The 10,392-nt window shown below is 50.2% G+C and overlaps 1 protein-coding gene across 7 annotated transcripts in view; it reads right to left on the minus strand.

Annotated features, from left to right (window-relative positions):
- SIRT5 (sirtuin 5) overlaps window positions 1-8,330 on the minus strand; it is a 28,737-nt gene extending 20,407 nt beyond the window's left edge. For 2 of the 7 annotated variants that reach the window (XM_081293960.1, XM_081293954.1), the window contains exons 1-3: window positions 8,010-8,330; window positions 5,806-5,955; window positions 2,580-2,713 (exon numbers count right to left, since the gene is read on the minus strand). In XM_081293960.1, coding sequence (XP_081150086.1) covers window positions 2,580-2,713; window positions 5,806-5,920 — 249 coding nt within the window. In that variant the 5' untranslated portion in view covers window positions 5,921-5,955; window positions 8,010-8,330. Of the gene's footprint in view, window positions 1-2,579; window positions 2,714-5,805; window positions 5,956-6,978; window positions 7,032-7,976 lie in introns of all 7 variants that reach the window. The other 5 variants (XM_081293955.1, XM_081293959.1, XM_081293957.1 and 2 more) reach the window with 5 other exon arrangements.
- Between the last annotated feature and the right edge of the window lie 2,062 nt (window positions 8,331-10,392).

Consider the following 10,392-nt stretch of genomic DNA (forward strand, 5'->3'; position numbering starts at 1 on the left):
TTTTTTGGTACTAGGGACTGAATCCAGGGTGCCTTACCCCAGCCTTTTTTAGTTTGAGACAAGGTCTCCTTAAGTTGCTTAGAGCCTCACTAAGTTGCTGAGGCTGGCTTCGAAGTTGGAAGTCCCCTGTCTCAGCCTCCCAAGTGGCTGGGATTACAAGCGAGCATCACTGTACCCAGCTGAACCTACTTGTTCACAGAACTCCAAAATATATGAAGTCAATCTCAATTTGAGGTGCACCCAAGAAAAACATGAATGGCAAAACACTCGACTGTAGTACGATGGTTGTAATTGAGGAAGTGGGTTCTTACAGCTAAACGAGAGCTACATGCACACAACTACATACACAACACACACACAACTATACTCATACACACACACACTAGAACACCTCACCTGCACACTTACACACAAACTAGACATATCCACACACGTCTGCACACATATATAACCTCACATGTTAACAATATCTAAAACATCTTTGTTTTAAAGTATGGGTCTCTTCTAGAAGAGGCCAGCCTCATCACTGGTGAGTGAGCAGAGCAGGGCTGACTGGGGCTGGAATGGATGAAAGGACACAAGGAAGCCCTTTCAGGGACAGACGCATTCCACATCTTGCCCGTGGAGGTGGTAGTGTGATTGCAGCTGCACGCACACCTTTCACAACTCAGCAAACTGTACACACCGTGCACGTGTGCACTCCGTTCTGCTGAATCCTGCCTCCATTAGCACTAGCCTTCAGAAGCGTGGCTACTCTGTCTGGGACGCGTGTCCCCGTTCACAGGCAGGCACCCGGCTCACCGTCAGCCCTCTTCTCCCTGTCCTAGCAACACTGCCCTCTGTGAGCATGCTGTCCCCTGGAGGACCCTCATCAACCCTGCACCCCTCCCTCCTGCTCGCCACCCAGGACTCAGTGGCCTGGAGGAGCTCACAGGTGACCTAGGACTGTGTATGTGGGGTCCTTGGCATGGGGTTGGCCTCTGTCCTGCCACAAGTGCTCAGCCTCCTCGGACACCAGGAGCGCCCTTCCCCTGTTCCTCCTGGGGCCTCCACCCCTGCGGCTGCCCCCCAGGAGATCTTGCTTCCTCTACCCTGGGGGCCCTCTGCTCCTTTCTCCCCTCCTTGACCTTCAAGGGGATAATCCCCAGGCCCCGGAGGGGACATCTGCCAGCCTCAGACACTTAGTAGAGGAAAGAAGGGGCGAGTTCACAAACTTTCATGCAACAACAGACTGCCAACCTACTAGGTGTGGAAGCCACGTCCTGAAGTAATAATTCACCACTGTCTTCATCCAACCACAAAAAAATCTATTAAGCACGAATAATATGCCAGCGTTCTGGGAACTGGGACCAGTACAATAAAACACAAAATTCCCTGTTCTCTAGAATTAAGACTGCCACGCCAGGGGCCTGGGAGGGCACAGAAGGCAAAGGGTTGTGCTGGGATATGCTGGAGGAAAGTGCTACAGTGTGGGTCAGGAGTCACCCCAAGGCCCAGGTGTGGATGGTGGGACCTTCAAGAGCTGAGGCCTCGAGGGAGGTTTTGTCACTGGGGACATATCCATGAAGGGCACTGTGGGACCCTGGGCTCTTCCTCTTTTCTCCGTTGCTTCCTAGCCAAGAGCCAAGTGGCTTTACTCCTCTGTACTCATCCCACACAGCCCAAAGCCCTGAATAGTCGTGGCCTGAAACCTCCAAAACTGTCATCCAAAATAGACCTTTCCTAAGGTGATTCTCTCAGGTATTCACTATGATAACAGAAAAGTGGGTAACACAGAACCATTCTATGTTGTAATCATAGAGTTGGTCACACAACTATATCCATTTGTTAAGATTCATTGAATATATGCTTAAAATTGGTGAATTTTGTTGTATGTATATCTCAATAAAAATTAAACAAAACAAAACAAAACCCAGATCCATTTACACCCTCTTAGAACTTCTATTCTAATGGTCTTCAGTTAAATATTTAAGCATCAAGTTGGGGGCAGTGGTGCACGTCTGTAATCCCAGGGGCTCAGGAGACTGAGGCAGGAAGATCGCAAGTTCAAAGCCAGCCTCAGCAACTCAGCGAGGTCCTAAGCAAATCAGCAGGACACTATCTCTACATAAAATATTAAAAAGGGCTGGGGATGTGGCTCAGCAGTTAAGCACTCCTGGGTTCAATTCCTGGTACCAAAAAAACAACAAAACAAAACAAAAACATTTAAGCATCAAGCCCTCAGCCTTCAACGATTTAACTTTTAATATGAATACTTCACAGAAACTTTAAAAATGGGAAAAACTTAATTTAAATTCTTTAGAAAAGTAAAAAATTATGCTAACAAAAGTTTTCAGATTCTACTTTAATGTAATTACTGGGAAAAATTTAATTTTTCTGTAAGTATAATCTATTTATATCTAGAAGGTAAAGACAGTGACTGTTGAAATTTGAGATCTTTATCGCAGGGACATTATGTTGATGCCAAAATCAACAGGACAAACTTTTCCCTCTGCATTTCGGGCATGGGTACAGGTTCGGAGCCACACTCTGTTTCACCTTCATTTAGAACTTTTTAATGTTCTGGAAACATTACCAACCTGAGCTTGCCACCTTCTCCAGTAGCCTCCCGCTCCTCTGAACGTTGGCACCCCACTCTCAGCACTGATGCCTGCCCCCGAGATGATGACGATGTGCTTGGCTTTGGCAAAACATGTCCGAAAATGGGCCATATCTAAACGGAGAGGAAAACCGGTATTGACCCCATGTACTGTTTACACATTTATATCCCATATCAACTGTCTCTATTTTGAAACTTGACCTTGAATGAAGTTACACATTAAGATACTTACGTAGAAATACTTCCATAGAAACTTCAATCATGAAGTCACAGTGTCCCAAGGCCTGAAGGGTGAGTGTGTGGCACTTTAAAGAAGCAGGGGCTTTGGGCACAGTGAGCTCCGCATCCCACCCAACCCTTCCTGAGCCTCGGCTTCCTCAGCTGCCTGATGTGTACAATGGCGCCTTCTTAGAGCAGAGTTGCTGTGCAGATTTTTAAAAGACCCATGGATAGGAACCTGCCTCCCTTCATAAAAGTCACAAGCATGTGCATTTGTGTGAAGGCTGAGCTGAGGGCCATTGGGGCCAAAGCCCCAATTCCTCCCTAAATCCGTCTTTCCTGTGGGAGTCTTGCTCATTCCATCTTCCCTCAGCGCAGCGACCACAGGTGAGGATAAAGTCCCCCTGCCCTGGGAACAAGTGCCCTGCCCAGCATGGACACCTGACCACCTCCTCTACAGCTCACAAGAGCCAGGCTCTGCCTGGGGCACAAGAAGGCAGGTGAACCCAGAGAACGGCCCACCAGCAGGTGCGCTTGGGCACAGACTCACCTTGCCTTCCTGCCCTTCGGCTCCAGCAGCCTCCTCCTGCCTCATCCCAGGGCAGCATGTGGTTAGCAAGGGCTCTGTGCACAGGCTAAACACCAAGCACTTTGTGTAGATCACAGAAAATGTCCTCATCCCAGGTAAGGAGCGGGAGCCACACTTGGAGTGGACAGTGGGGAGCTGCCGCTGCTGCTCTTGGGCAGCAGAGACTGGAGAAGGGCTGTGGTCCAGGCGCTGCCCGTGGCCGACCAATGCTCTTCTCCCAGGCCCCGAAGCCCTGAAGGCCCTTGTAGGGGACAACTGCTATGGCCCTGGTAGGCCAGACCTAGTGGGTACAGAGCTGGGGACAGTTTCCAAGAGGAGAAGGGGGATTCTCTCTTCCACCCTCCCCAAAGGACAAGCGGGTGCTGGCCCAGCTGAGACCACAGCAGGTACTGTCACAAAAGCAAGGTACACTCCCAACATGGATGTCTTCCAGGAACAGACACCCTGTGTGAAAGCATGAAAGATTTCAGCCAAAATGGAATGGAATTCCTCAGCTGATCAAGCAGGTAGGTAGGTGTCCTGGGCTTCCCCTCCTGAGGTAGTGCCAACCAACATCCAACTTTGACCAAATGAGTATCCCTGAGAGACAGAACCGGGGAAGGAACACAGTGGGATGGAGGCTCGGAAACAGCTGACTTGAGTGTTAAAGAGAAATGGGGCCTAATTTGCTTCCCCAGCTGGTAAGGCAGGACCCACTGTTTCTCATACCTGGTCTCCTTACCCTCATAAGCTAGAGCCACACTCTGTGCTGGGCCCCGGATAACCCCAGGAAAGGCCTCGTCCTCCCTCTCCTCCCCCTCCTCCCTGCTCCACAGCAGACTACTGGGAAAAGTGAGCCAAGGGGCACGTGGACCCTCAGACCAGAGAACCAGAGCAGTCCAGCTCCTGTAGCTCTCTGGGCTATGCTCCTGGCAATGTCAGGCTGGAAGAAACCAAGGGGGCTTAGGTACCCTATTGTCTCCCAGTAAAACCAACCCACAACCCCGACAGCCAGTCGCACTGAAGCCCTGGCTGACCTCACACCTGTTTCTGAGACAGGCTGGGGAGAAAAATAAGACCCGGTGGATACGAAAGCTACCAAGCCCAGAGGACCCTGGGAACAGCAGCCCAGTCTGGGTAAATTCGTTTCTACTCTACCCTAACCACCTGGAAGAACAAAACTCAAGGACATTAACAATGAGAAAACGTACAAGTGTTTCTCTGGGGACAGCCTGTGCAGCTGCTGGGTTCAGCCCCTACAAATGTCCCTAAGGACTTCAAAGTTCACCCCTGAAACTATCCCCAGCCTGAAAGTTTCTCTACCATGCAGAGAAACTCTGTCATTTCCTGAAAAATATATCCCTAGGTCCGGGTGACTTCTATTAAGGAACCACATAAAGCAACTTCTACAAACAAATAAGAAGTCAGTGTAGGTTTGGTTCTGGGGAAAGAGGATATAAAGTGCAGTAACGTTACTGTGGTGTGAAATCTTTTAAAACAGAAAGTTTTCTAGGGCTAGAGGTGTAGTTCAGTGGCGGGGTGCTTGCCTGGCCTGCACGAGGTCCGAGCACTGCAAACAAAACAAAAACGAAAACTACATTTTCACTTGCTAAAGCAAATGTGCCCACTTGTTCTGTGGTTCCAGACACAGAAAACCCACTTTGCGCCAAAGTCAGGTACATGCCCCTGAAGCTCCCACAGACTCTAGCAGCCTGCTGTGCACCAAGGGGCCAGGTGGATGAGTAGAACTGGGTGTTTTGATTCTTTTCCATTCCTGATAGTGGGCAAAATGGAAGCAGGCATCATTACATCTGAGCAGACTCATGGTATCAGGGAGCGTTATTCAAAACTGAGAAATAAGGCAAAAAAGAGCTCAGAGTGGCCTTTCAATGGTATATTAAAGCTCTGTGTAGCAGCTCACCTAAGGATCATTTATCTATAAACTGCATGGTCTCCCTCCTCCCTATAGGCTAAGATCCATTAACCTGCAGTTATGTCAAGTACAAAGAATTTCCAGTAGAAAATCAAACCCCACATTGCCCTCGGGGACCAGTTTTCCTCTCCAGCAGAGAGGTGAGGAGTTTAAAATAGAAATCATGGACTGGGAAATGGCTCAGTGCTGAGCAGTTGCCAGGCATGTTCGAGGGCCTGGCTTCCACCCCCAGCATTGCCAACAAACAAGCAAGAACTCATGGGTTTGAAGTTTGGGAGAAGCAGCAACATGCCAAACAAACGGACGTCCCTTGAGCATTAAGAGAGAATCTATGACCCTGCCTAGGAAGGCCCTGCCCAAAAGAGGACAGGGTGGCTTTGTCCAAAGTCTCACCTGGCACCTATTTATTATAAGCGGTCCCCTAGAACTGTAGGTAGGAAACTCAGGAAATTCACAGTCCACTGGAGAGGAGATGGAAGGACTTACTTGAACTTGGACGAGCCATTGTTAGGCAAATCTTGCTTTGAAGGGATGCTGGAGACCTCAGTCCATAACACAGCTGGGAAATTAATCGGCTGGGGACAATCTGGAGGGGTCGCATCTGGTTTTATTTGAAGTACTAATTCTCCAGGCAGGCTTTTAAAAAATCAGAAAGCAAAATAGAAACAATCAGAAAACATTCAAGTGTGTGTGTGTGTGTGTGTGTGTGTCTTGTTAAGGGCACTATTATATGTATTTACGTAGACCCAGATGCTCCCTAACAATAGGGTTATGTGACAATGTAAAATACTGTTAATTAAAAATGCATTTACTATTCCTAACCTGCAAAACATCACAGCTTAGCCTCAACTACCTTAAATGTGCTTAGAACACTTACATCAGCCTACAGCGGGCAAAATCACCCAACAGGGAACCTACTTTATAATCAAGTGTTGACTACTACACATGATTTACTGAACACCCTTCTGAATGCAAATAGACAGCACCGTGGTAAAGCCAAAAAGTCTTCAGAGGAATCATTGTTAGACAAGAACATCCTTAACAAAAATCCTTAGTTTCATGATATCCAGGTCTTTGTGATATTCATCCTGTGTTGACTGTTTTCAATTTGTGCTCTGGAGCACACCTGAAGACACTCAGGGGTGCCCCTGAGCAGTGGCTCTCCAGCATGATGTCAGATCAGCAGTGGGGTCACCAAGACCTAGTGAGGGATGCAACGCCTCAGGCTCCACCCGGATCACTGAGTCAGAGGACACTGCGGCTGGAGCCCTTGGACCTCCTGCAGGTGATCCTGAGACCACTCCAGTTTGAGAATCACTGCCTTGGAGGCTTGGGAAGAGGCTAAGTGTGAAAATTCATGCTGCTTTATTCAAAGTACAAAAACCTTTTTAAAATCTCTCTGAACGTTTGATGAAAGTACAGTTTCTATGAGAATGCGATTTCTGAGATCTGAACTAGGCAGGGAAGTTGTGAACCAGGACAGCAGGTAGGGTTAGGATGACAAAGGCCTGAGAGTAGGGAAACAAACACAAAGAAAGACATGTGGATCAATTCAGAATGACTTATCTATGGATATCAGACTATTGTGGTTGGCAACAAAGTCTAGAGACAAATGTCCCTCTGTAGGGGACTTGTTCAAAAAAACAAGGTCATACTCACAGTAGGCACTATAGCGTCTTTAAAAAAAGAATGTCTGCCTCTACTTGTAGATTCTGGAATAAATGAAACTGTGGGGACAGGAAATATATTTGTGGCCATCAAAGGGACAGGAGGGGATGGGGTAATGGAACATCATAACTATGGTGGTCAGGTGTCTATCAAAACTCAGAACTTACACTAAGAAAGGGTTAATTTTACTGTAACTAAATACTTAAAAATAATAGGTAAGAAGGTTCGGTTTTGCAGGATAAAAAGTTCTGGAGATTGGTAGAACAATACAAATGTACTTCATACCACTTAACAACACCTTTAAAATGGTTAGGATGCTTAACTTTGCTACTTGTATTTTGCCACGATTTTAAAAAAAAGAAAAGCCAGGAGTGGTGGTATAAATTTTAAGTCCAGTGACTCAGGAAGCTAAGGCAGGAGGATCACAAGTTCAAAGCCAGCCTCAGCAACTTGGCAAGGCCCTAAGCAACTTAGGGAGACCCTGTGTCAAGATAAACAATAAAAAGGGCTGGGGATGTGGCTCAGTGGTTAAGGGCCCCTGGATTCAATCTCTGGTATTAAACAACAAAAACCCGGAAAGTTGTCTCTTCTCTGATAGAGATCTTCAGGATACAGAGTTGAGGGCAAACAGTAAACAGTGTTTTGAAAGAGATGAAGAAAGGGCACCGTGGAGCTACATAAATGCAATACACGAGTCCTTAGGTGTTTATACCGACAGACTCCAGGACCCTGCCAGGGTTAGCAGCAACCCCTGCCAATGTCCACTGCCACTAAACCTGATGATTACCTCTCTGGGAAGCGTGCTTCCCTTAGTTGACAGCCCCCACCTGTCCTGACTTTCTACCTCTTTGGACCTGCCACTCTGGATCTCCCATCCTCCCAAGCTCCTGCCCCTGGCCTCGGCCCCAGGTGAAATGGCCAGCTCCCACCCTACACCCGCAGGCCTGAGCGCCCAAGTGTCCCTGAGCCGCCTTCTCCCAAAGCCTCACTGCAAGACTTAGCCAACGCCCCCTCCTCCGCACCATGGCCTGTCTGCTCTGCAAATCCGACAGCTCCACCTGCACCTGCGCCCCGACTCTGACGCGCCCTCCCGGGTGCACGGCCACCACCCTGGCTGCTGCAGAAGGTCCCTTTCTCAAAAGGGTGGCTGGGCCCAGCGTCCTACGGGGTGGGCCGGGCGGCCTCCCAGGCCCACCTGCGCCGGCAGGGACACTCTGTCTTGCAGTCCGGCCCCTCCCCGGTCTCTCCGGCCCCAGCCACCGGCGCTGCGCCCCAAGGCCTCGGCGCCCCGCCCGCGCCGCGCGCCCAGCGCTCCGTAGAGGGACCTCTGGCCAGAGTCTGCGAGTCCTCCCTCCCCGGGCCACCAGAGCCCGGACCGCCCCCTCCCACGCCGCCCTCTTCCGCCGTCCCAGGCGCCTCCCCCAGCACCACGGGCCGCGCATGCGCGCCGCAGGGAGCCGGAGACCGGGCGCGCACCCCCGCCGAGTCGGGCCACCGCGGAGTCGGGCCCAGCGCGAGGGGGACGCGCCTGCTCCAGGCCGCAGGGCGGAAGCTGGACGCGGCGGCCGCGGGGCCCAGCCTCGGCGTCCTAACCGGCTGCAGCGGCCCCTGCCGGAGAGCCAGGCCCTCCGCTCCCGAGCGAGGGACGCCAGTCCGTCCCGCTGGCTGTCAGGAGGACTGTTCTTTGTTTTCCTTTCTTTGGGCCTCGGCGGGCTGGGGAGGGCGCGCGACCTGCTTGGTCCTCGGGAGCTTCCAAGGTTGCGGGAGTCACCGCTTGGGTGGCTTCCTCCTCGCGCCCGCAACCGGAGCACAAAGGTCTGGGCAGAGCATCCAAAAGGCGGGTTCGGTTCCCCCGAACTCTGTTTTAGATGCTGGAAGTCGGTTCCCAGGCTAGCCCACCCAGGCTCTCGAACACGAATGCGCCCTGCCCTACTGGGCACTTGACTTGCAGGAGTCCTGGTGCCTGGATCCTTCCAAGGGCTCCGGGACTTTTTCTTTGATGGAGGCTCATCTGCACAACTTTTCCTAGAATGGAATTAGTTATGGATTTGCCAATGGGCCAGAGAGGGAAGTGATCTGAGAACTTGGGGGCAAATCGTTTAACAATGAAGAGTGTGTGTGGTGTGTGTGTGTGTGTGTGTGTGTGTTTCCCCCCAAATTTCAACCATGTTCCAGTTTGGCTGGAAATTCCACCCACTTGAAGGCCCCTCTCACTTTTGTAGGTTGTGTAGCATCTCAGGGGCTCCTGGCCTTTATTTTTCTCTAATGTGGATGTGGTTCTTCTTTTGGGCCAGGCATTTCTATGAACTTGCCGTGTGTCTATGGACTAATTTAAATCCTTCCCGTCACATGATGAAGTAGGTACTTGAAAGGGTAAAGTTTCTAAGCTGGAAACCTTGAATTGAAATGTAAAAGATTAGGTACTATTAAGTTCCTCTGTTACACCCAGATTCCTGAGATAGTTAAGACAACGCCCTACTGGCCATTCAGCCTAGGGCCCTGTGCAGTTCGTCACAGGGCCCGAACCAATCAGTTTGAATGTGTACCCAGTTTAGAAGTGACCAATCACCCCTGCCCAGCCTGTTCCCGCCAATGAATGGACTAATCATGTATCAGAGTTGTTGTTCAATTTTCCCGCGCCTCATGATGATTTGTTCTGATGTATGCAAAGCCCCCCACCCTCTCCAAAAAGTGTACTTAAGCTCTGCTTGAGCTCTGCTCTGGGCTCCGGGCTGCTCTCCCTTCTTGAGTGAGCATGGAGTCCCAGCGCGCTGGAATGGATCCAATAAATCCCCCTTGCAATTGCATGAAGCTAGTCTCGTGGTCTCTTTCTCCGACGTTTCGCCTGACCCTTACATACTGAGGCCCAGGAAAAGTTCAGTAACTTCCCAGGCACAAAGCTGGTAGTCAGTAGAGCTGAGATGTGGACCTAAGTGCTTTGGCTTCAGCCACAAGAGTCCAAGCCACAGCATAGACTTCCTCTCAAAGTTGTGTTTCATTGCTTATTGCACGAATCCCTTATTACAATCTGCCGAGTCCACAGGCCCACTGTGTAGCCCTCCACTCTTCTGGGGGCATTGTATTTCATTAAGTCCAGCCCCGGCCCTTCTTCCAGGCTTGAAAAGACCAACCTCTACCCTTCTTCAACACACACACACACACACAACCCTGGGTCAGGTCACTTCCTCTTAAAGCATCAGCCACCATCCTTTGTATGGTTCCCTTAACTCCAGCTTAATTTGGGAATGGTCTTGCCCTTGCAAAACAAAGGCATTTCCCCTACTCTTCCCTCACCCTTCCAGGCTCAGTTCTGCTTCCTGGGAGAGAAACCTCTCCTGGGAGGAAACGCCTCCCTGCCTCCACCAGGTGAGATTCCTGTCTCTGATACAGCACCAGCAGTTACCC

The sequence above is a fragment of the Spermophilus citellus genome, assembly GCF_964194105.1.
Source record: "Spermophilus citellus genome assembly, chromosome: 5".
NCBI classification, from domain to species: domain Eukaryota; kingdom Metazoa; phylum Chordata; class Mammalia; order Rodentia; family Sciuridae; genus Spermophilus; species Spermophilus citellus.